Raw genomic sequence first — 25498 nt, forward strand, 5'->3', positions numbered from 1 at the left:
TGACACATTGTTAAGGAAGTTCATGAAGTACCGTGCTCGGTGGTGGTGAAAACAGAGGACTGAGTAAGGCAGAACTGAGTCATTCTGGGAAGGACAGAGAGCATGTATATGAAGATGTTCATGAAGTTAAACACCCGCTATCTGTTGTACATAATATCCACTAAGTTACTGTTTAGTAAAAGACCATTTGAGTAGTGGCCTTCCTCATTGAACTTTACAAGACCTGTTTCTGGCCAGCTGAAGTCACCGGCGTCATGCGGCCTGCAAAGTCATAGTGCCCACAAGTCCAAACACCCAGCCAGGACACCCATTTCCATGTATCGTGCTACCACCAGACGCCATGTTACAGATCCAGAGCTGAGAATCTCCCAAAACACCTTTATCTATAAGTGTGACTGATGTCAGCTGCTAGACATACAACCTTGATGCATTATTATAAATTCTACATATTTGGTAAAGTTGTCCCTTACAAATTAGGATAGGACTAAAAGGAGTAGTATGAAGGATATGTTATACCCTATAGATGTCCCATAGTTGGGATATTGATTGCTGGGGACCCACCTGCTGGGACCCGGTAGCGATCCCAAGAATGGGGATCTGCAGAGTTCCATTTTATATACAGTAATGGCAAACTCAACAGAGACTTCTACCACTGATCTAAGAACAATTCAGTGATTACCAATGGTATTCCAAGCATGATGGAGACCACGTCGCAAGGGAAAAGTGATTACTACGTGACTCGGTGAAGAAAACATTGAAGTTTTGGGTCTTTGGCCAGGAAAATCCCCAGGACTCAATACCATTGAAAACCTGTGGTCAATTCTCAAAAATCAGGATAAAAATACCAAAATTGTGATAAACTCCAAGCACTGATTAGACAGGAATGGGATTGGTCATCAGTCAGGATTTGGTCCAGAAGCTGATATCCAGCTGCCAATGTGAAGGGCAGAAGTCTTGTAAAATAAGGGTCAACACTGGAAATGTTGAGTCTTTGCAGAAACTTGATGTATTTGTCAATAAAAGTATAAAAACTTCTGTTATGTTGATAATTGTCCTTCAAGAACAATAGAAACCTCCGACTTGAAGATCTAAAAACACTAAAGGAGCAAACTGTGTGACCACCAAAATTTGTGTCAGTCTCAAAACTTTTCCTCATGGCTGTAGAGCGGCTGTCAAGCATGCATACCCGCACTCAATTCATTCTCTAGTGGACTTCCAGAGATAGCCGCATTCTTGGGATTGATGACCGTCAACAATCAATACAATTATCGAAGGATGGTTAGATCCCATTCTTTATTCATGGCATTTGTATGTTGGTAACCATAGAACCATCTGACTAAAAGATCTGAGAATAGTGAAGAAGAAAACGTTACGAAAACCCAAATTTGTGTCAGTCTCAAAACTTTTGGCCACAAGTGCACTTTTATAAATCTGACGACCGAGGACACATGAACATCTTTGCCAGAAAACATCTTGATAAATCTACGCATAAGAGAATTCTGATGATGATACGGGAATGGATGGGAGGGGATAATGGATTCTGAGTTCAGTCTTCCTGATTAACATTCTTCCCTCAACCTCTGGCTGCTGCCGTCTAGCAAAAGAAAACTCCTAAGTTTTTTCTTTTCCACACGCCAAGGCCTGATTTCCCATCATTGTGCAGACCTCCTTCCCTTACAGGAATGGGCGCTCCACCCTGACACTGAAAAGCCCGGACTCTGTGTGGCCCCGAGGATTTAATATCGCCCAGAACTCAGGTCCAGACACAGAATTTAGTCTGTTATTACAGGAGATAATGGGGATTCCCAGTCTATGGCTGCTGGCGTCTCTCTGCATCCTCCCCAAGGGTAAGTAAGAAGTATTATTTTATAAAAATGATACAAAATACTACCCATATAAATAATTTTATGGTGATTATTATTAATATCCCCCAAGAATTATACAGTTATATTTTTATTTATTTTATTGCATTGCTATGCATATATTATTATTATTATTATTATTATTATTATTATTATTATTATTCTATTGTTATATATGTTATACTTTTAGATTATCATATACAGTATATACTGTTATTAATATATTATTACGATTATTAATATTACTATTATTATTCTATATAGTATATACTGTTGTTATTAATATATTATTATTAATACTATTATTAATTATTATTATATATACGGTATACATATATTATTTACTGTTGTTTTTAATATATTATTTATTATTATTAATATTACTATTATTATTATTATTATTATTATATACAGTATGTACACTTGTTATTAATGTATTATTAATATTACTATTATTTTATTATTGTATACAGTATATACTATTATTAATTTATTATTATTAATATTACTATTATATACCGTATATACTGTTATTATTAATTCATTATTATTTTTATTATACAGTTAGTTTAAAGAGTCAAGCTAATCAATTTGCAGGGCCCTGGTCCAGCGGCCATGTCTGTAATCCATAGCAGCCGCACCAGAACATCGCGAACTTCCTACTACCCCCTGGCATCCTGGGCTCCTCTTCTGACTTATAGGCCCTGTAATATTATGACGTTGTGACACAATATACCGTATGTTATGACATAGTCACATTGTTCTGGGGGCCTGCTAGTGAGAAGGGGCAGGACGATTCTTAAAAATCGAGCACTTTTTTTGCCCTGTCCATAAAATTTTTTGAATTTCTTTTGGGATTTTTTTAAAACTTATACAGATTATTCTGACTGTAAGGGCAGGTGCAGACGAGCATATTTTCGGTCCGAGTGCGACCCAATAAAACATCGGATCGCACCCGGACTAATATTATGCTATCGGGCCATGTGTATGTCCAATCTTCTTGGACAGAGCCGGACCGGGGAAATGAGGGGGGGGGGACGCTGCATGCCAGAATTTGATCAGATAGTCAACGAGTCTGTGGAAACCATTTCACTGACATCTGAGTGCAATCTGATTTCAACGGACTCACGGAATGCAGAAGATGGAGATATTTTTCCACAACATTCCTCGATTCTGATTATCAAAGGTTGTGGAGCCTCTTTCTGCAGCATCATAGGCTTTTAGAAGCAGCCACTCCTGGTTCCCGCTGTGCTCCGCGACACCCGGCAATTATGATGAGTGGTGACGTCAGCTATCTGCTTTACCTTGGCTGGTTAGGTTACCTAAAAACCAGGCTAAACACCCTTTAGTTCCACATAAAAGGCAGTAAAAGGGTGCTAGTTTTAATATGTAGGGGGCTTGTGACATTAAATATCTACAGGATATCTATCCTATCTATCTGTCAAACTAAAGAGAGTCATTGCCCTATTATTAGGCACAATGTGTGGACTGTATTAGCCTATGTAGCGACGTTTCTGTCCTATCACAGAACCTTTCTCAAACAAGTGAATATAACCATCAAGTCCAAGCAAATTCAGTGACCAATTAGTCCATAATTTACACCAAAAAATTTAAAACCTCACAAACAATTCCATAATAGTTAATTTAATGTGTGTAATCCCATGTGACATATTGTATCATAGCAAATCCATTTTTTACATACTGTGTATATCCATAATGATGTGCATTTGTGCATAAACAGAGTAAATAGTATACATGGGCTAAGTACCTTAAGCCCCCTTTACACATAGCGATATCGCTAGTGATATCGCTAAAGCGTCACCGATTTTGTGACGCAACAGCGATATCGCCAGCGATCTCGCTACATGTGCCACGTACCTCCGACCGCCCCCCCCGCTGGATATTGCTGATCGCGCTCGAACGTCCCAGGCCGTTTTCTCCTCGTTGGCGTCCCGTTGGCGCCGACTAGCGACGCATGGACGCAGGCAGAAGTTGTTGTCATCGCTGCCGTGTGACAGGTAAGAGCTTATCGCTGCTGCATTGCTAGTGAGATCTGCCTGTGTGGCAGCTCACTAGCGACCATTTAGCGATGCACCAGCGATCCTGACCGGGTCGTATTGTTGTCAGGATCGCTGGTGCATCGCTAAATGTAACGGGACCCTTAGAATAATGACTCACCCAGCACAGATGTAAAAGCAAACCACACAAGCTGGGTTTTACATGTCTGCGTCCCTCCCAGTCATTGTAAAATAAGAGGGAATCAATGGTGTTTCATGGAGCATGCTCTCTGCAGCTTAGGAACTCAAATCCTCCATCTTGGTTGTGGGTAAGCTTCCCCTTCAACACAATCCCAGTGTGCATGCTCCTAGACACTAAAATCTCCACCTTTACTCTGGGAAACCCAACAATCAAGCCCTCAATATTATCGTCAGTACAAATATACAATTAATAATCCTATGTAACACATCTCATAGTATACATCATATATTCATTCATCTGATGCACTATACCACATGGATAACTATGGGCTGCACATTGTACTACATGGCTGACTATGAGCTGTGCATTATATTACATTTATGATAATGGGCTGTGCATTATACTACATGGATGACTATGGGCTGTGCATTATACTACATGGATAACTATGGGCTGTACATTATACTACATGGAGGACTATGGGCTGTACATTATACTACATGAATAACTATGGGCTGTTCATTATACTTTATGGATGACTGTGGGCTGTGCATTATACTACATGGATGACTATGGGCTGTGCATTATATTACATGTATGATAATGCGCTGTGCATTATACTTTATGGATGACTATGGGCTAAGCATTATACTACATGGATAACTATGGGCTGTGCATTATACTACATGGCTGACTACGGGCTGTGCATTATATTACATGTATGATAATGCGCTGTGCATTATACTTTATGGATGACTATGGGCTAAGCATTATACTACATGGATAACTATGGGCTGTGCATTATACTACATGGCTGACTATGGGCTGTGCATTATATTACATTTATGATAATGGGCTGTGCATTATACTTTATGGATGACTGTGGGCTGTGTATTATACTTTATGGCTGACTATGGGGTGAGCATTATACTACATGGATGATTATTGGCTGTGCATTATACTTTATGGATGATTATGGGCTGAGCATTATACTACATGGATGATTATGGGCTGTGCATTATACTTTATGGCTGACTATGGGCTGAGCATTATACTACATGGATGATTATGGGCTGTGCATTATACTTTATGGATGATTATGGGCTGTGCATTATATTACATTTATGATTATGGGCTGTGCATTATACTTTATGGCTGACTATGGGCTGAGCATTATACTACATGGATGATTATGGGCTGTGCATTATACTTTATGGCTGACTATGGGCTGAGCATTATACTACATGGATGACTGTGGACTGTGCATTATACTTTATGGATGATTATGGGCTGAGCATTATACTACATGGATGATTATGGGCTGTGCATTATACTTTATGGATGATTATGGGCTGTGCTATATATTACATTTATGATTATGGGCTGTGCATTATACTACATGGATGATTATGGGCTGTGCATTATACTTTATGGCTGACTATGGGCTGAGCATTATACTACATGGATGATTATGGGCTGTGCATTATACTTTATGGCTGACTATGGGCTGAGCATTATACTACATGGATGACTGTGGGCTGTGCATTATACTTTATGGATGATTATGGGCTGAGCATTATACTACATGGATGATTATGGGCTGTGCATTATACTTTATGGATGATTATGGGCTGAGCATTATACTACATGGATGACTATGGGCTGTGCATTATACTTTATGGCTGACTATGGGCTGAGCATTATACTACATGGATGACTGTGGGCTGTGCATTATACTTTATGGATGATTATGGGCTGAGCATTATACTACATGGATGATTATGGGCTGTGCATTATACTTTATGGATGATTATGGGCTGAGCATTATACTACATGGATGACTATGGGCTGTGCATTATACTTTATGGCTGACTATGGGCTGAGCATTATACTACATGGATGACTGTGGGCTGTGCATTATACTTTATGGATGATTATGGGCTGAGCATTATACTTTGTGGATGACTCTGGACTGTACATTATACTGCATGTATCCCTATGGGCTGTACATTATAATACATGGATGTCCATGGGCTCTGCATTATATTATATGGATGACTGTGGGCTCTGCAATATAGTACATGTATGACTATGAGCAGTGCATTGTACTTTGTGAAGAACTATATGGGGTGCATTGTACTGTATGGAAGGCTATTGGGAGTTCTCTATACTATAGGGAGGGCTATGGGGAGTGTATTATACTTCAAGAAACAGTGGCAGAACGGGAGACATATACCAGGATGGGGGATATATACTGTATACCATGATGGGGCCAGGATGAGGGGCATAAATACCAGGATGGAGGAAATTATAGATGGAGAGGGCCCGGTCCAAATCTTGCTTCTTTAGTTACGCCACTAATTAATAAAGTCCAGTTTTTGCCTAATAATGGAGTGCTGCCTCTTATCTTTATATATCTGAAGGATTATGGGATTGTCCAGGAGGCTTGCACCATGAGTTTATTTTTAAATGTTTTGCATGTTGTGCTGCTTCATTTTTATCTATCTAATATCTTTCTGTCATCTATCTATAGCTTTATATATATTTTTTTGGATTTTTTTCTCGCATCTATTGACCTGCATTGGTGAGTCTCGGCTGTTTTATGTGACCACACACAGATTAAAAAAAAGTGGGCAGTTTTTATGCACCAGAAAAATCACTGACGTCTGAATGAGGCCTTAGTTGCAGATATTTCTACAACAAAGTTACCACACAAGAACATATCATCAACCACAAATGATGGTGATGTGATGTTTGGGTGTGTTCACACTTAGGTTTTGTGGGTATGTAAAGTGCCCAGGGTGGCAGCCATGGATGAGCTGCTGCTTCTCCACACCCTGACACCCCACAAATACCCAGTGTCACAGTCCATCGGTGTTGTGCTGAGCACAATGTAGTGTACTCACTTTCAGGCCGGAGGCCTCAGCTACATCCACGTCCTCAATTCCACGACCAGCCGCACAAGCATCAGGGAACACCGGCTTCATTATAACAAGTAACATAACTGGACAGTTCAGATACATCAGTCTTTAGCACGCAGAGTCGGACACAGCGCCCTCCGGTTCTAGTTTCACCAATACAGTACATTTCAAGCTTCTGCTTATGTTCAGCTCGGACTGTCCCTACGCTTGATCCTCCTGTCAGCCCCAGGAATTTCCCATCCGGTCCAACAGCAGCCCCGAGATCCGCTACATTTCACTCGTATGGTTCCCAGTCCTGCTTCCTCTGTATGGAAGGGATTAAGGCAAACTAATCAGTGCCTAGTTCAGGCCGTAGGTCCCAGAAGTTACAGCAAGGTCTGCAGGAAATTTGGTGGAACGTCATGCTGCCAGTTTGATATGTACTCTAGTTGCGTCCACCCCACTGCAGCTTGAACCTCAACTTCACACGAACCTCTCATTAACTCAGTCTGAGTAAACCAGGAAATAATTCCCTTTTTTGTTTGACCTATTCCTTTCCCATGCTGGGCTGGTCACAAACATTTAACTGCAACTTGTTCTGCAGTCTGTTGCTGGGATGATCTAACCTTTCACCTACATTCTAGCACATAGCTTGAATTACTCTCCTATATTAACACTATACTAACAATACTTATACTAACTAACTAATAGGCCCACCACTGCCTATCTTAATCTATCTGTAACTACTCTGGGTCCTGGTTCCTATCTATCACTACCTATATACTAACTTATATCCTATTTTTTCCCTAAACCTGAGCTGAGTGTACAGTTACTTTAGGCATTACCAATGCAGTACCCACACAGCAGCATCAGTACTTATAACATTCAATGCATTTCACATTACACCATAAACCTCAATGAAACCACATGTCACAGTACACACTTTACAATTGTTGTCTTCAAGGGCAGTTGCACAACGGTGTCTGTCACACCCTTACAGGTACGCTGAGTTTTTGAGTTTTATGTGGGGATTTTCCCATAGAATTGAATTAGATGCAGAGAATCCACGAGTAAAAACCGCACATGCGCTTTTAGTGCGTTTCATCAAAAATGCATGTAATCTTTATTAATAACGTTAATAAAAAAATGTAAAGAATGCAAGTAACTACTGTAATTTACTCATTAGGTGCAGAAAATATGCAACATTATAAATCGCACAAGTGCTATCTGATTTTTTAGTGGACAGCACTCTGACCATGTATTCAATGGGGCAGTGCCGATGACCAATTTTTCTTTTTTTACTGACAGAATCTAAAAAAAATTGCAGCATGCTCAGATTTCACTCTGAAATCGGATGGCTGCAAGAAAAAAAAAATCGGATGCCGTACGGACTGATTTTGTTTTTATAACATTCATTATATGGTAAAAATGACCTGGCAGTATGATTTTTCAGGTCAGTACAATTACGTGATACCAAACATGAAAAGTTTATTTTATTTAAGTGGTGAAAAAATTGGAAATTCATGAAAAAAGCAAAATGTTTCGCCTTTTCTGAGAACCGGAATGTTTCCAATTTTCAGTCGGTGTGGCTTTGTGAGAGCTTGTTTTTTGCTCCCGATGTTTTAATTGATCTATTGTTTGGGATAGGTACAATGCCTATTATTGCATTATTTTTAGGTGTTGTGGCAACCAAGAAAATGCAATTCTGGCTTTTTAATTTTTTTCCTCATTACAATACTGCTCCTATGTACAAGAATATAACCACTATAAGGCCGGTGTCACACTAACCGACGCAAAATACGGTCAGTATTTTACATGTGTAATACGGATGAATGGCCCCTAAACAGTGCTCCGTATGTCATCCGTAATCAAGGTGTGGTCGCGTATTTTGCGCATGTCAGCATCCGTATGTAATCCGTATGGCGAGATTTTTTCGCAGGCTTGCAAAATGGACATATAATGGAGCCCTATGACAAGGTTTATAACACAAACCAAAGAATAGATATGGACACATAGAATGCATATATATATATGCTATACAGTAAACTCACACTGACAGTTTTAATAAAGAAACGAATGAATAGATATATACACATAGAATACATATATATATATATATATATATGTATTCTATGTGTATATATCTATTCATTCGTTTCTTTATTAAAACTGTCAGTGTGAGTTTACTGTATAGCGCACTGAATTGCCAGCTTTGCTAAAAGACACCGGGTGCGTATTTCTCGAAAGTCACATGTGTGGTCCGTATTTTTTGCGCACCCATAGACTTGCATTGGCGTACTACGGGCGTAGTACGCTGACAATCGCAGCATGCTGCGATTGGCACGGACCGTAGAATACGGATGAGAAATATACGGCTGGTGCGAGGGACCCCATAGAGAATTATTGGTCCGTGTCTAATGCGTGCTTTTAGCGCCTCTCACTCGGCCGTATTCCTCACCAGTGTGACCCCGGCCTAATACTGAAAATATACAAAAAAAAGTTTAGTGTCTGTTCACCTCCTCCTGAAGCACGCGGATCCTGCTGTGCGGCAAGTTTTCAGTGCTTAGAAAAACAAGTCCAGTGCTGTAAGTCCATTTTATGGACTTACAGCGCTGGACTTATTTTTTCTAAATACTATAAATACTATAATACTGCCTCCTATGTACAAGAATATAACTACCATAATACTGCCCCTATATACAGGAATATAACTACTATAATACTGCCCCTATGTACAAGAATATAACTACTATAATACTGCCCCTATGTACAAGAATATAACTACTATAATACTGCCCCTATGTACAAGAATATAACTACTATAATACTGCTCCTATGTACAAGAATATAACTACTATAATACTGCCCCCTATGTACAAGAATATAACTACTGTAATACTGCTCCTATGTACAAGAATATATAACTACTATAATACTGCCCCTATGTACAAGAATATAACTACTATAATACTGCTCCTATGTACAAGAATATAACTACTATAATGCTGCTCCTATGTACAAGAATATGACTACTATAATACTGCCCCCTATGTACAAGAATATAACTACAATAATACTGCTCCTATGTACAAGAATATAACTACTATTATACTGCCCCTATATGCAAGAATATAACTACTATAATACTGCTCCTATGTACAAGAATATAACTACTATAATACTGCCCCCTATGTACAAGCATATAACCACTATATTACTGCTCCTATGTACAAGAATATATAACTACTATAATACTGCCCCTATGTACAATAATATAACTACTATAATACTGCTCCTATGTACAAGAATATAACTACTATAATACTGCTCCTATGTAAAAGAATATAACTACTATTACACTGCCCCTATATACAAGAATATAACTACTATAATACTGCTCCTATGTACAAGAATATAACTACTATAATACTGCCCCTATGTACAAGAATATAACTACTATAATACTGCTCCTATGTACAAGAATATATAACTACTATAATACTGCCCCTATGTACAATAATATAACTACTATAATACTGCCCCCTATGTACAAGAATATAACTACTATAATACTGCTCCTATGTACAAGAATATAACTGCTATAATACTGAAAAGATACAAAAAAGTTTAGTGTCTGCTCACCTCCTCCTGGAGCGCACGGATCCTGTTGTGCGGCAAGTTTTCAGAACTTAGAAAAAATAAGTCCAGCGCTGTAAGTCCATAACATCCATTTTTCTTTTATTGACATTTTGAGTCTAAAATGTTCACTCTGCCATTAGATGTCTGTCAATGATTAAGACGCATGGTTTTGCGTTGAAACACGTTTGATTTTAATGTTTTGGACTATGACGTAATTTTATACTACTGGAAGTGATGGAATAAAAGAAAAATGGATTTTATGGACTTACAGCGCTGGACTTATTTTTTCTAAGTACTATAATACTGCTCTTATGTACAAGAATATAACTACTATAGTACTGCCCCTATGTACAAGAATATAACTACTATAATACTGCTCCAATGTACAAGAATATAACTACAATAATACTGCCCCTATGTACAAGAATATAACTACTACAATACTGCCCCTTATGTACAAGAATATAATTACTATAATACTGTCCCCTATGTACAAGAATATAACTACTATAATACTGCCGCTATGTACAAGAATATGATTACTATAATACTACCCCCTATGTACAAGAATATAACTACTATAATACTGCTCCTATGTACAAGAATATAACTACTAGAATACTGCCCCTATGTACAAGAATATAACTACTTGACAATTGGGTATTCGTGATACCTGAGAGCCTACCCATACCCCAAGTGCCACCCAACCAATCCATCCAACCAACCACTACCAGACCTAGGTGTGAAATAAAACAACTCACTCCTTTGGATAAATTGGCCACAGCAGCCGTTTTATTAACAATTGACATAGCAATTTAAACATTTTTATACATTCTTCCAAGGAGGGGATGGTCATCGAAGCCCTAAAATTAAAACATCCTCATGTTAAAGCCCAAATCTGGTCCAATGTAGAGTCCTGCCTTCAGCCATTAAACACCAGCTCGAAGACATGAAACAAGACTCTCCTGGCCAGTGACCACCAAAAACCCGCAGGTTTACAAACACATTCCTGTCCACTTTATCCACCTAAGGGGAAGTCCAGGACCTGTAGAGATCCCCCCCCCCCGAGCCGCCATTTCCTGTTATCACCAACTTCGAGGACCTCCCCCCCACGCCATGCTGCCGCGACAAAATGACAATAACAATGAAACTGCAGATACTCCCCACTTAAGTGCTAACAGAAATAACTGATTATTCAACCTAAACTGTATTGCCCCTTCCATAATAAAACCCCACTCCCCCTAAATAGGGATGGGTGGGTGGGAGCTTGCTATTCGTGTGTTAAGGGCACCTAAAATAGTTGCCCTTACAAAGATAGTCCCCTCCCTAAAGCCTCCCCATTAAGCTCCACCTATCACCCCTCCTAAGCCATTCAGACCGCCCTAAACCTCCATGAACCCATTAACCCTAACTCTGCCAAAACTAACACCTGTCCGGCTCATTAACTGTCCCCTCAACCCTGTCATGTAGGCCTTCCCTTTAACAGCCTAAGGCCTAGTCCGGCCTAACTTGACAACTGGGTATTCGTGATACCTGTGAGCCTACCCATACCCCAAGTGCCACCCAACCAATCCATCCAACCACTACCAGACCTAGGTGTGAAATAACGAAACAACTCACTCCTTTGGATAAATTGGCCACAGCAGCCATTTTATAAACAATTAACATAACAATTTAAACATTTTTATACATTCTTCCAAGGAGGGGACGGTCCTCGAAGCCCCAAAATTAAAACATTCTCATGTTAAAGCCCAAATCTGGTCCAATCTAGAGTCCTGCCTTCAGCCGCTAAACACCAGCTCGAAGACATGAAACAAGACTCTCCTGGCCAGTGCCACCAAAAATCCACAGGTTTACCAACACGTTCCCGTTCACTTACTCCACCTAAGGGGGAGTCCAGTAGAGATCCCCCCCCCCGAGCTGCCATTTCCTGTTATAACCAACTTCGAGGAACTCCCCCCCACGCCACCAACATAAATGTCCTGATCCCCTCAGACATTTATGTCCCTCCACACTTTCAACCCCTTTTCAATGCCCTCCTGTATGGCTAGACACCACAAGTCCAACCCCACCGCATTCAAATGGACCCCATCCTTTCTCCAAAATTCCCCTTCCCCTGACTCCAGGTCCCAATGGCGCACTACAACTGCATTCCTCACCATAAAGCGGGATACTTCCCTGTTCACTTTTATCCTGGCCCTATTTACACCTTGGACCGCCCTTGCCCCATACCAGACTTTTCTCGGAATGATGTCCGACCACACTACTAAAAGTTTTTGGGAACATAGACCACAATCGCAACATGTCAAACTTGATGTCTTTGATCAAGTCTCTGCGTGGTCGTGTACCTAGATCTTTCCCGGCCAAATATATGACTAAAATGTCCGGTGTCCGATCTAAACGAACAAACCTGTGGAACTTGGGCAATAAACGGGTCCAAATCATGCCCCAGCTTCCCAATCCACTGTACAACCAACAAAGTCCTTGATATACCCAACTGCCACCCATCCGGATGAACCGCAGCCCTCAGCGCTGCCCAGAAGACAAAGGAGTGCCCCATAATCCACGTGAGAAGCTGCTCAGGTTCTGAAATGAAAACTGACAAAACACAAACCACAAAAGTTCAAGTCAATATGCAAGTATACAGTAATATAGAGGAAGACAAATAAAAGAGAGAACTTATAACAAGGATGGGCGCACATATGATCGAAATCTAATCGACTCCCAGCGCCCAATCCGCTTGACCACTTCTTCACCCAAACCCTGCTTGGCTGCCTCCGTAGCCGCACCTATGCGAAAAGAATGCCCAGTGTAGTCCTTTGGTGAAATTGAAAGCGGGATAGAAATGACCCATCCTCATGCACCAGCAACGGACCAGACCAAGTATTCCTGACTTTCAAAAAATTCCTCTTGGATTTTACCGGGCATAGGGGGGAACCCGTTACTTCGAAGAGTACTACCGAACAACCCTTCCCCACCGTATCGGTCTTGGATGACCGCAGGAATATCACCAGCCTATCTTTGAATAACTCGACATCTTGCCTCAAAAGACCTCCTCTTTTATCCCTAGAAGGACTAAGCAATTCCCCCAAACGAAAAGCCCCAAAAATGCTAATAAAAAGGCCAATTCAAAGAGAGTTATTTCCCACCGGGAATAACACACCTCCTTTGACCTTGCACCTAAAATCAACAAAACCTCGTACGATACCGGACGCCTTCTATCCACCCTTTTTTCCAACCCTTAACTGTGTGTAGAACCAAAAATGATTTTGTCACATCCTGCAGCCCCCGAATTTGGAACCAAAAGACAAACCCGACAAAAATGTAGTGAGTTTCGGAACCGTCCAACCTAACTCCCAATGATAACCCAGAAACAATAGCAACCTGCTCTCATCACCCATGTCACCACCCAACTTTGTACCCCAATCCTCCCACATTTCCCAAGCCCTGGTATAATGCGCCCACATTCCCGATGCCAAAGATCTGGTTAGCAACTTCCTCACTGCCCGAACAGTAGGCTCCACAAAGCTTCTGGACAGATCATCGCACGGACTCGACTGGAGAGGAAAATTCCCGTGCCCGCTCCTGTTGTAAACAAAAAAGAGATTCCATGTTTGGGGCAACCGCTGCCTGACCCACCGTAATCCAGACATTCAGGCTCAAACTCAACCAAACCAGATGCTGCAACACTCTCAATACCGCTTGATCTGGTGACGACAGAGAATTAATGGTCTTTACTGACCCAGCTGATTCACAGCCGTAACAGATCTTCCTATCGCGGACGCTCTCTGACCACAACGAAAGTGCGACAACACCTGATTGGTTATCCAACCCTTATCTTTCCAAACCTGTGGCCATTGTTCATCCAGCCATGCACCCCGAAAGAACAGCCCGAAACCTTGCTTGCCAACCGAGTCCACCAAAAGGCCCAAAGCCTCTGCAGACACAACCTGTGCGATCCAAAGCGACCTTCCGTTGTATGACTCTAAGAAAAGAGCCCAAACCCGTAGATCATCTTTCAGATCCTTCGTAAGTCTGATAAAATGCGTGGGGGACCTGACCCCACCGTCGCCAATGACAGCCGACGGCAAAAAGCTCTTCCCATCGGCATGATCCGACAAGCGAAATTCAACTTGCCCAACAGTGATTACACTTCCTTCAACATCAATTTCTTCGCTTCGCCTGCTCATCTCACCTTCAATCTCAAATCCAACACTTTGTCCATAAGCAATCTGCATTCCATGGCGATTGAATCAATCTCAATGCCTAAAAAACTCAAACAAGTAACCGGGCCGACCGTCTTTTCAGCCGCCAACGGAACCCCAAAACTGTGCGCTATCCTTTCCATTGTATGCAGCAACACCGAACAATCAGAAGACTGCGCCACCCCAATAAACAAAAAATCATCCAAGTAGTGTATACATGAACGCAAACCCGACACCTCCTTCACTGTCCATTACAAAAACGTGCTGAATGTTTCAAAATGGTCCACGAAAAAAACACCCGTTCCAAAAACAACCTAACAAATGCATACTATCGGGGTGAACTGGCAACAAACGAAAAGCTGCCTCTATATCGGTCTTCGCCAACAATGCCCCTTGACCGCACTCCCGAACCAACACAAACGCAGAATCGAATGATGTGTACAAAACCGAACACAACTGGGGGTCGATGCCATCATTGACCGACGAACCTTTTGGAAGGGAAAGGTGATGTATTAGTCTAAATTTGTTAGGTTCTTTTTTGGGCACGACCCCCAATGGTGAAACTCGCAAATTGATGACAAGAGCGGAATCAAAAGGGCCAGCCATCCGCCCCAATGACACCTCCTTATTCAATTTTTCCGAAACAATGTCAGTAAATTCGATATGCGGATTTCAAATTTTTAGTTGATAACTTCACAGGAACGTTTACAAATGGGATTTTAAACCCATCCCTGAAACCCTCCCTCAATAATGTTGCCGCCTCTTGATCAGGGCATTTACTTAAAAATCGATCCATCTTTTCCAGTCGGACCAGAGTCAGTCCTTTTTCCAGCACCATCTGACCCCCTTTGTCCACTGCCCTTATGGCATCTTGAGACCCCATGGTTACCTCCTCAGGAGGAACACTCGTGCTTAAATTTGCATTTTGCCTCAAATCTACAGGCTCCTTCATTAATCGAGAAACACAGCCGTTTTTGCAATGCCACCGAGTGTCCTGACTGTCCCAAACCCCCGGTGCTTCCGTGAAAGGACTGGACACCCTGGCCTGGTCTGCTCGGGGCAGTTACCCTCATCCATAATGCAATGACCTTATGGTCCCACCTAATGCTAGGCCGCGCTGCCTTCCGTTAACGGAATTGCTCGTCATATCTGAGCCAACCCTCACCCCCGTACACCCTGTACTCCTCCCCTATCGTATCCATATAGCAAAAAAGCGCTGAACAATTCTCAGGCGACTTCTCCCCGATGACACAGGCTAGAATCGTGAAGGCCTGCAATCAGTTATTAAATGTACATGGAATCAGCCGATATCTCCTCCTTTCCTCATCCTCTCTTATTGACTCATCCCTTCTTACCCTATCCAGATTGAAACGCTCCAGGGGGAGCAAAGAGAATATGTCTACATGCTCTCCTTTCCAAATCCTTTCCTTCAGTTCCATTTTCAAATGCATACCTAAAGGCCCCTCAAAACACACGTAAACCTCTCCTCTGGCCGCATCCTCTAGCCGAGGTGCATCATCTTTCCCATCACTAGCCTGCGATACCCGTTCAGGCACTGCACCGTCATCCGCTGCCGACACACTAACAGTCGCCGAACCCCCCGGCATCAAATCCACTGCTAAATTGGATGAACCCACCACCCCGGCACCACCCAAAAGTCCACACGAGTTACCTAGCCACGCTGACACAGCCCCATCAGATTCTCATAACTTCCATAACTAACTCAGACCCCGAAAAAATGCACCCATACCGACACCAGCACCTCTTTCACTCACCCCCGCATTTGCACTTGCAACTGATGCTAGCACCGGTTGTACAAAGGGTAATGGTTCTGCCTCACCTGACTGCCTGGGCGCTGTGTTCCCAGCAGCCGCTGATCCGGAATCCAGATGCTGACGCTCCCTTCCAGGGTCCACGGTGTTCTAAAGACTGTCGTTCCCCGAGAATCCAAATGTGGTAAGGGCCAGGATTGGGGGGTGGTCCACTGCTTACCGCGAACAGGCAATGCAAAGATGAGACGGAAACAGATTTCAGTTGTAACAGGTCCGAGTTTATTGTCCGTCCTCCTGACGACCGTAGCCATACACCGCAGCACATTTACAGCTCTCCGTATCCATACACCGCAGCACCTTTACAGCTCTCCGTATCCAGGCCCGGGTACCTTCACCTATCCTTCAGTCGAAGTGACGTTCCTCGCGGATCTTTCACTGGGGCTGTCCTAGACCAATCTACTGCCAGTGCTTCACCTGCCCGAGGTCCTCGTCCAATCGGTACCCCCGGGGCCTCGACTGTCCTGCGGTTCATTGTGTCAGGGCCACCCCCCTGACTGTCTCCTCCTGTCAGTCCCCTGGTCGAGCTCTCCACCGTCGTCAATCTTCTGTACTGAGTCTCTTCCACCTGAGCTCCTCCCGGGACTAGCCTAGCCTGGAACCCTGTCCTGTCCTAATTATCCCCTTTCTTGGGAATTTCCCTCCTGGATTCCTATCTCCCCGCCCCCCATGACTAAGCGGTTTCCTAAGCCCTAAGCTGATGTCAAGTCCTGAACTACGCTCCCCCTGCCATTTTGTGGTCAATTCTAGGTATTGCACTCCCTTTTCCATCTACCCCCAGCTGTCTCCCTTCTGTCATTTCTACCTTCCGTCTCCAGTGCACAAACATCCCTCCTCCCTCCAGTCAAGTCCGTCCGTCAAGTCACCTTCCCCTCACTCTCCCTTCCTTTGTCCATTGTCGTCCCTGACACTCGTATTCCCTACCTACGTCATTCCGAAGCTTGTCCACCGTCTGTTGTCGGACCGGTTGTTGGGCCAAACCCGCCACACGCGGGGGGCCGAACCAAGCCGGGAGCACTATGCTCCGAGCAGCCTATTGCTACTCGTCGGCGCGCACGCCACGTGACAACTTCTTTCAGGTTGGCGAGGTCCACCCGGACTACTCTACGGCGTGTACCTCCCACTACTCTCCCCTCCTGTTACTGTCCAGAATGCCACGACCGAGTCCTTTCGCCAACCAGGTCACTGTTGGCGCCCGCCCTTCCTTTTGGGGTGTCCGTGGTGTCGGGGACCTGACTGACGGACCACTGTCTGGTTCGAAATCTCTCGTCTCCTTGTCCTTCACTTAAAACGAGTCATGGTCAGCGTTTTTATCCTACCCCATACCCGGGACCTGTTACACACATTTTTTTTTGTGTTAGGGTACCGTTACACCTAGCGATGGACCAGCGATCCCGACCAGCAATATGACGCGGTCAGGATCGCTGGTGCATCGCTAGGTGGTCGCTAGTGAGCTGCCACACAGGCAGATCTCACCAGCGACATCGCTGGGGACAGGGATCGCTACTTACCTGTCAGACGCGGCGATCCTGCGTCCTCCCGCCCGGCTCCACGCGTCGCTCGTCGGCGCCACAGGAAGCACAGCAGGAAGTGACCGACGAGGAATGGTCAAGGAGCTTCTCGCGCGATCAGCGATAACCAGCGGGGGAGCCGGTCGGAGGTAAGTATCACATGCAGCAATATCGCTGCAACGTCACAAAATCGGTGACTTTACAGCGATATTGCTAGCGATATCGCAGTGTGTAACGGGGGCTTTACACACACTACTCATTAAATCAACATACCGTTACCTCTACTTTAATAACAATAGGAGTTACTCAACCAGAGTAACCCCTTTTTCTTTGTTTGTTTTTTTTGTCTTTTTTTTCTTTAACTCCTTCTTTAAACACACTATTTCAAACATAAAATGGAAGTACTCCCCCTTCCTTTAACATTAACACTTCCCCCTTCGCATCCTTTTACGGGGGCTCGTGGCTTTCGGGACAGTACTCCTTGTAGTATGACACCAAGTCCCCCTCCTGCAAAGCCCGGCCGTGACGGATGGAAGTCACATTGATATATACCTTCTGGCTGGTTGCGAGGTCCCGAATGAACCCGTAACCTTTTTCCAGATTGGTATACACGAGCCGCCCTGTGGATCAGGAAGCCGCCATGCCAGCCTCCCCTCTCTCGAGGGGCAGGTTCCAGACCTCCCACTCTCTGGCCTTCTTCTTCTGTATGACCTCCGTGACCCAAACGGAGGGTGCGGTGTAGGACGCGGAGTCCAATGGGCGGGACGCGGCCGGGGTTGAGAGCGGGGCAGAGGTGGCCGTAGGTTCCGGCGGTCCAGCAGCCGCTGGGGCCGGATGACGGGCAGGGGCAGCAGTGGTTCCCGCTGGGTAGGCCGCAGAGCCCGACAAGCAGGCCGCAGCCGACTCCGGGGGTGACGCAGATGCGACCGCGGGGCAGGCCGCAGCCGGAGTCGCGGACGGGGCCGGAGTGGCGGCCGGCTTCGGGTGATAGGCCGCTGCTGGCAGATGGGACACAGCAGCGCCGGCTGCGGGCTAGTTCAGCACCGGCGACGCGGGCCGATGCGCCGCCGGGCGGGGTGGCTCAGGGCGGAGGATGAGAGTGTCGGTCGGCCCAGCGGAGGCCGCAAAGCCCTCCGCAACCTGGGCCGTTGGAATGTGGGAGGCCACTCGGGAAAGCCGAGTGGTGGGGGCCGCTTGCAGAGCCGGGTGAACTCTCACCTTCCCCGGCGCCGCGGCCTCCGACAGGCCACACCGCGACTCCTCCCGCAGCCTCCGATCTTCACCCCGCCGTCCGGCAGGGCTAGCCTCCAGGCTCGTGGGTCCCGGGGGGAGGCTTCCCGGCAATGTCTTCGGCGGCTGCTCCAGCAGAGCCTGCAGTCGCTCCTCCTCTCCGCCCGATGTCAGGGGTGCTGTTAGCGGCTCCCGAAAGCAGGTCTCCCAGCGTGATTCGACCTCTTGACGCCACCACCATTCCAGGCGTCCGAGGCCACGACAGCTGCAGCGTCGCATCCTGTCTGGTGTACAGCAGTCGAATGGTGCCAAACAGCCGCAGCCGGCCTTCCCACCTGGGCCACTCCCGCCATTGGGTGGAGCGGTGGTCGGCTTCTCCACCCATCTTCCCGGGTCCAGTATGAGGGGGCAGTGGTTTCCAGATATACACCGCTTCACCCAGGGGTGAATTTGAGACAGCCCCAGTCCGTCCAGAGCAGCGGCAAACACCTACTCCTCTTCCTGGCGTTGGAGTACCACGGCCATGTGGTCCGGCTTCTGGTACCGCCCCGGATCTTCTGATGACAGCCAAGGATCTGCAATCAAGTCTCAAATTTGTAATCCACAGGTGAGCAAATTTGTAATCCACAGGTGAGCTGCTCAATTCCTTGTGGGGTTCTCCTGGCACAGGCCTTGCCGCTGAAGGTAGAGTATTGGCGGCGGCTATCCTGCCGACTATGCCAAATGTGGTAAGGGCCAGGATTGGGGGGTGGTCCACTGTTTACCGCGAACAGACGATGCAAAGACGAGACGGAGACAGATTTCAGTTGTAACAGGTCCGAGTTTATTGGCCGTCCTCCTGACGACCATAGCCATACACCACAGCACCTTTACAGCTCTCCGTATCCAGGCCCGGGTACCTTCACCTTTCCTTCAGTCGAAGTGACGTTCCTCGTGGACCTTTCGTTGTCTGATGTCAAGTCCTGAACTACGCTCCTCCCTGCCATCTTGTGGTCAATTCTAGGTATTGCACTCCCTTTTCCATCTACCCCCAGCTGTCTCCCTTTTGTCATTACTACCATCCGTCTCCAGTGCACAAACCATCCCTCCTCCCTCCAGTCAAGTCCGTCCATCAAGTCACCTTCCCCACACATACAGCCGGACCCCATGATCCGCTGCGATGCTTGTTGATGGCGTGCTCCCTTGATGTAATGGCTGCACGGCTGCAGAGCTGGGGCCAGCCGAATGCTGCCCATGACCATAACTGCTGCCGTCTCTCCCCCGTCCCATACTAGCCTCCCCTGGGGCTTCATAACCGAGATGGACCCCCTTCTGCTGGTACCCCCCTCCCCAACAACCTCTGCTTGACTCTGTGCAACATACATAAGGGTTCCTATAGCAACTGGTGAATAGGCTGCACTACTAAGCGTTTGCTCACCAGCCACTCCATGCCCTGCAGCTTGCAGTGATCCAGCTCCCCTGGTCTCTGTATGTTGCTGAGCGGCGAACTGACGCTGAGCTGACATCGCAGCTCCCTGGCTTGGATTTGAATTTACCGCCACTGCCGGTGGGTGTGCGGGGTCACCGCGCCGAGTCCTCTGACAAGGCGCCCAGCTTGCAGGCCCTCGTGACGCCTGCCTCACATCCTGGCGCTGCAGAGCGGGGCCCGTTCCTGGCTGGGCACCCGCCGCTCCACTACCCGGGTCCGCTCCTACCCCCTCCGCGTCTGAAGAGGGGGGGCTGACACCTCTCCCTGTTGCAGGTCCCGCCATGCGCGCGGATTCCTCCTGATTCCTGGATCACGAGCCCTCGGCCTGCGACCCGCGTTCCCCGCCGGAGGGTCCCTGGAGGGGCTCCTTACTCTGCGTCGGACCCGTGGGGTCATTTCCGAACTCAGGCGCTCCGGAGGTCTGGACCTCCAAGGCCGGTGTCCATCCCCATCATCTTGAAGCAGGCCATGGATGGAAGCCTGCAGCCAGTCGGAACCCTTGGACCCCGCAGCCACCCTCAGCCGTTTTAACACTGCCTCAGTATCCTTGAAGAGGGGTAAGTAACAGCAGCTTGCTATTCGTGTGTTAGGGGCACCTAAAATGGTTGCCCCTACAAAGATAGCCCCTCCTTAAAGCCTCCCCATTAAGCTCCACCTATCACCCCTCCTAAGCCATTCAGCCTGCCATAAACCTCTATGAGCCCATTAACCCTAACTCTGCCAAAACTAACCCCTGTCCGGCTCATTAACTGTCCCCTCAACCCTGTCATGTAGGCCTCCCCTTTATCGGCCTAAGACCTAGTCCGGCCAGCTATACTACTGCTCCTATGTACAAGAATATAACTACTATAATACTGCCTCCTATGTACAAGAATATAACTACTATAATACTGTCCCTATGTACAAGAATATAACTGCTATAATACTGCCTCCTATGTACAAGAATATAACTACTATAATACTGCCACTATGTACAAGAATATAACTGCTATAATACTGCCCCTATGGACAAGAATATAACTACTATAATACTGCTCCTATGTACAAGAATATAACTACTATAATACTGCTCCTATGTACAAGAATATAACTACTATAATACTGCCCCTATGTACAGGAATATAATTACTATAATACTGCTCCTATGTACAAGAATATAACTACTATAATACTGCCCCTATGTACAGGAATATAATTACTATAATACTGCTCCTATGTACAAGAATATAACTACTATAATACTTCTCCTATGTACAAGAATATAACTACTATAATACTGCCCCTATGTACAGGAATATAACTACTATAATACTGATCCTATGTACAAGAATATAACTACTATAATACTGCCCCTATGTACAAGAATATAACTACTATAATACTGCTCCTATGTACAAGAATATAACTACTATAATACTGCTCCTATGTACAAGAATATAACTACTATAATACTGCTCCTATGTACAAGAATATAACTACTATAATACTGCTCCTATGTAAAGGAATATAACTAATACTGCAACCTATGTGAAAGAATAAATATAACTACTATAATACTGCCACATGTAGAAGAATATATAATACTATTAGAGAGCTCCTTACTGTCAAGAATTCAACACTGCTAATTTTGAATATTTGTTATACTCACTTATATAGCACCATTAATTTCACAGCACTTTACATACATTATCATCACTGTCCCCATTGGCCCTCACAATCTCCATTCCCTATCAGTAAGTCTTTAGAGTGTGGGAGGAAACCAGAGACCCCGGGGGAAACCCACACAAACACGGGGAGAACATACAAACTCCTTGCAGATGTTGTTCTTGGGGGGATTTGATCCCAGGACTTCAATGGTGCAAGATTTCAGTGCTAACCACTGAGCCACCATGCAGTCTCTATATAGGTGTATCTTTTTTGTTAAGATAATACTAAAGCTCTGCTCAGTTTCTTGTGCCAAATTGTCCTCTGGCCATGGTATATATAATCTAGAGATAGTAGTAGGAATGCTGCAGGACAAATAGCATGGAGGAGACTTCTTTATCTAGATGGCTTCTGAGTTCTTGTTCTGGTATTACAGCCCCTCTGTCTGTGCTCAGCAGCTCAGAAATAATCACTGGGTGACTTCTTGATTTACAGCTTTTCTAGGTGCAGCCGCTTTATTGGAGAGTGAAGGATTGCATTTTTTTTAGCTTCTTTCTTTGTGTTTCCTATACACATTACAATATATATGTACAGTATATTTATATTTCTTTGTGATAAGATTCAGATTGCACCATGTTGCGGCTGTGGAAGGAAGGTTTAAAATGTCCAAATCCCAATGTTTGTCAAGTGTGTCAATACTGTGTAATATTACGCTGTGTGATGAATCCGGCACAGCTTTACAACCTCATGTCTAAGTTTACAACTCATTTTAGTTGTCTTACTTTGTGCCAGAAATTGAAGCCAAAATTTTTAGCGCATTTCATTCATAGAATCATAGAATCGTAGAGTTGGAAGGGACCTCCTGAGCCATCTGGTCCAATCCCCTGCTCAAAAGCAGGATTCGCTAAATCATCCCAGTCAGATGTCTGTCCAGCCTCTGTTTGAAGACTTCTATTGAAGGAGAACTCACCACTTCTCGTGGCAGCCTGTTCCACTCATTGATCACTCTAATTGTCAAAAAGTTTTTTCTAATATCTAATCTGTGTCTCCTCCCATTCAGTTTCATCCCATTGCTTCTAGTCTTTCCTTGTGCAAATGAGAATAAAGATGATCCTTCTACAATGTGACAGCCCTTCAGATATTTGTAATGATAATATAATTCACCGCACACTCAGAGGGGTTTTTTTATGCAAATAAGTGCTTATTTTTATTATATACAAAACATGTGGGAGCCAAACAAGTATATATAGCACGAAGTAGAAGCGATGTAATTTAGTACGACGTTTCGGCTCAATCCGAGCCTTTATCACTTTTATCGCTGTAAATAAAGAGAGATACATCAGAAAATGAAAAAATAAACACAAGAGAATTACAACACCATACAAAAAAAAAAAAAAAAAAAAAAAAAAATAATCCCAATAAACAACAATAGTAAAACAATATATACAGAGCATATACAAATATACAATATGATACATGTAGAACATTCAAGCAAAGAAGGTTCAGTGAACCAACTCCATCTTAGGTACAATAGGAGAAAAGGTGATTACCTGAATTGAAATTCGGATCTTTGAATAAGGAAGAACAGAACTCCCAAGAGAATAGCCCAAGAAAGATGGCTGAAAGGAATTGTCAAAATCGTAGTTAGTAGATTCATATGTGTAGACACCATGATGTCTCTATAAGGTCATAAAGCAGGCCATCTACACAAGGGGAATACAATGTTTTGCTGTTATATAAAGGTGGATGTGTTCCTTATGACAGATAATATAGTGTTCAGGATGTCCGTAATACCGCAATATACTGTGCACGGAGCAGGCATAGTTGTATGTAGTTTTTAAATGGTATATATATGCTATACGATATGACTGTTGGTTACATAGGCGTCCCTAGATAGTACCATATATCGCAGTATACTTTGCATGAAAAGGTTGCTGTATCTAAATAGTATGTGCTGGTGTGCACACTCTCAGATGATAGTCAGTTAAAAAAGCGTCCCTGAATAGTGCCACTAAAGATGGCCATGTGTACAGTACCTGGTGCAGTGGTGCTAGATAGCGGCGCTCCCACGCCTAGCTGCAGTGGCGTCATGCTAATACAATCAGGGTGAAGTGGTATTTAAATAGGGACCGGGTGGTAGCGTCAGACCGGAAGTGAACCTCTGAACCGGAAGTGACGTCGCGCTGTCCCAATAGGAGCACTGCGCATGTCTAAGGACTATACTATTAAGCTGTACACATACAGCGGTTGCCCTGGTGATAGGGAAAATAGCGATTTTTTTCATCCTATCAGAAGGAAAGCGGTATAATGTTGTCATTATGTATGGATTACATAGGATACAGACTAGGTAAATGTACTATTGATCAAGAACAGATAATTAGTAAAAATTGCATAATTATGGTTAGGACATCTAGACAAATAGTGAATCCTAAAAAAGAAAACCGTAGAAAAATAAGTAAAAAGAGGGAAGAAAATAAAAATAATAGTAAAAAAAAAAAAAAAATATAAAGTAAAAATAAAAATAAAATAAAAAGAGGTAGATGGAAAATAATGAAAAATCAGCAAAACATTGTTAACTCATGTAAAATACCTTATGTATGGACATGTAGACATAAGTGTATCAATATATATATATATATATATATACACAAAAAATTATATATATATACATATATACACACACACAGGGGCAAATATCTCAATCTAAGACAGAGTCCAGTGGGCGGAGCAAACTCACCTAGGGTTAAAGTGTACTAACGAGTCTGCAAAAATAACAGAAAAAGGTTGTTAGTCATTATATAAGCCAGTCTATTTCTCTATTCAGCCCTCTAGGGGTCAGAGTGTCAAGCTTATATATCCAGTATGTTTCCCTCTCTCTTAATAATTTGATATGGTCACCACCCCTCCTCGGACGGGGTACATGCTCAATTACCTGGTATTTCAACTGTGCAACTGAGTGTCGGTATTTAGTAAAGTGCTCAGGCAGGGGTAACCAGTTTTTTTGACATCTA

General features: G+C 44.1%; 1 protein-coding gene across 2 annotated transcripts in view; it reads left to right on the forward strand.

Annotated features, from left to right (window-relative positions):
- Positions 1 to 1561: 1561 nt before the first annotated feature.
- The window catches only part of LOC141056388 (uncharacterized), a 93407-nt gene continuing 69470 nt past the window's right edge, over positions 1562 to 25498 (forward strand). Inside the window, exon 1 of one of the 2 annotated variants that reach the window (XM_073553168.1) lies at positions 1562 to 1847. In XM_073553168.1, the coding sequence (XP_073409269.1) occupies positions 1796 to 1847 (52 nt within the window). In that variant the 5' untranslated portion in view covers positions 1562 to 1795. The remainder of the gene's footprint in view (positions 1848 to 25498) is intronic. The other variant, XM_073553167.1, reaches the window with a different exon arrangement.

This window comes from Dendrobates tinctorius, unplaced genomic scaffold, assembly GCF_039654945.1.
Source record: "Dendrobates tinctorius isolate UK_male_01 unplaced genomic scaffold, ASM3965494v1 ptg000197l, whole genome shotgun sequence".
Taxonomy (NCBI): Eukaryota; Metazoa; Chordata; class Amphibia; order Anura; family Dendrobatidae; genus Dendrobates; species Dendrobates tinctorius.